Here is a 1,977-nt window from a genome sequence, read left to right as displayed (position 1 = left end):
GATAGGAGAAAATAGATTGAAACTTGAACATTTTTTATTTAAAATCTTTTTGTTTTTCAGTTCCAGATGTGTTTCAATGTAAATTTTTTTTCTTACTTTGAGTTATTATTATTATTATTATTATTATTATTATTATTATTATTATTATTATTATTTTTTGTAGCTCCATAGTGGGGTCCCAGAACTAAACCTGAATAGGACACACATTTGAAAAGCTGAGCTATTCAGCGGGTGAGATTATAGCGATTATAGTCAACAAAGGGCGTCTCTAAACCGGCTCTGATCAGGAACCGGCTTGTTTTTCTGTAATAAACAAAGAAATATTAAAATGATATTTAATATCCAAAAGAACCAATCTGAACAACAAAAATCCACATGGTTCTGACATGAGGACAAAGGTCCACCTGGTTCCGGTGTAACAGGACCTCCAGAACCCTGCCTGGCCGGCAGTGTATAGCCTCTATGAGGTGTGGATGTTCTGATGGTTCTGGTTCTGTCTGCAGGTTCTGCGGGGAATGTCTGCAGCCCTGTCTCCAGGTGTCCTCTCCGCTCTGCCCGCTCTGCCGGGTTCCCTTTGAGCCCAAGAAGGTGGAGCGGTCCTCCAGCGTGGAGAAGCAGCTGGCCTCCCTCAAAGCCCCCTGCAGGGGCTGCAGCAAAAAGGTCCGGCAGCGCCCGCCTGGTATTGCTCTGTGGTTCTGGTCCCACGCCGATTCTGATCAGGGTTCTCTCACATGTGGTTCTGTTCAGGTGTCCCTGGGGAAGATGAGGTCCCACATCTCGTCCTGTTCCAAAGTGCAGGAGCAGATCGCCAACTGTCCCAAGTTCGTCCCGGTGGTCCCCACCTCTCAGCCCATCCCCAGGTACCTCCTCCATCCAGACCCGGACCTCTGCGTCTTCTTTAACAGTCCTGAAAGCAGCCGTTCCATCATTCTTCCTGTCTTTTGTTCTGAAGCAACATTCCCAACCGGTCCACGTTCGTCTGTCCGTTCTGTGGAGCCAGGAACCTGGACCAGCAGGAGCTGCTGAAGCACTGCATGGAGAACCACCGCAATGACCCCAACAAAGTGGTGAGGAGGTTCTCTGGAGGGAAACACACCCGCTTCCAGCTGATGCTTCCCTGACCGGATCTGCTTCCTGCCTCTGTCCTGCAGGTGTGCCCGGTGTGCTCCGCCATGCCGTGGGGAGACCCCACCTACAAGAGCTCCAACTTCCTGCAGCATCTCCTCCACAGACACAAGTTCTCCTACGACACCTTTGTGGTACGTCCAGAACCCGGTTCTTCTTTTTTCGTTCTGCTGCACCATCGCCCCCCCTGCCCCATCGTCGCTAACCGCCTCCTCATTTATGTTGTTAACTCAAACTAAAACAAATTACAAAAAGGACAAATTTTAAGTTTCCAAACTCTACAGGAGTTCGATTAGGAATATCAAGGTTTTTACATTTACCTTCAGGTACGAGGTGATTATTTAAAGTCGTAGGGAAACGGCTGTTCCAACCGTTGCATTTCTAAATTCTCCTGAATGTGATTGGTTGATTATCAAGAGGGTGGGATTATTGTGGCGGAAGGTTCACAAGCTTTTTGGTTGTGACCAGTTTCTCTGGTTTCTGCTAACCAGTTAGCAACTTAGTGAAGAGTCATGGGTACTTGTTGATGGCATTAAAGTTATTTTTAAGAGCATTAAAAGGGCAGTAAAAAGCATTAAATTAGAGTTACTCACTCCTGTATAAACCCTGTGAATTTTTTGCAGGCAATTTATTTTTTTTTATTTTTATTTTTTTTGCAGGGGAATTTTTTGCAGCTTAATTTTTACCAGATAAAAATTCAGTGTAAGGAAATCAATGTGTAAAAAGGAAGGGGTTAAAGAACGAGATAGGTAAAGTTCTGCGAATTGCTATACTATTAACCCTAATTTGGTTTCTTTTCGATTGAACTTTTAAACGCATGTACACTAGAGACCAAAAGCACTTGCTACATAC

The 1,977-nt window shown here is 44.9% G+C and overlaps 1 protein-coding gene across 1 annotated transcript in view; it reads left to right on the top strand.

The window, feature by feature from the left end:
* The window catches only part of rnf166 (ring finger protein 166), an 8,161-nt gene that overhangs the window by 2,902 nt on the left and 3,282 nt on the right, over positions 1 to 1,977 (top strand). The window contains exons 2-5 of the mRNA XM_015387660.1: positions 504 to 660; positions 748 to 860; positions 953 to 1,067; positions 1,152 to 1,259. Coding sequence (XP_015243146.1) covers positions 504 to 660; positions 748 to 860; positions 953 to 1,067; positions 1,152 to 1,259 — 493 coding nt within the window. The remainder of the gene's footprint in view (positions 1 to 503; positions 661 to 747; positions 861 to 952; positions 1,068 to 1,151; positions 1,260 to 1,977) is intronic.

This window comes from Cyprinodon variegatus, unplaced genomic scaffold, assembly GCF_000732505.1.
Source record: "Cyprinodon variegatus isolate N-32 unplaced genomic scaffold, C_variegatus-1.0 Scaffold401, whole genome shotgun sequence".
Taxonomy (NCBI): Eukaryota; Metazoa; Chordata; class Actinopteri; order Cyprinodontiformes; family Cyprinodontidae; genus Cyprinodon; species Cyprinodon variegatus.
This window is presented reverse-complemented; position numbering and strand designations above follow the sequence as displayed.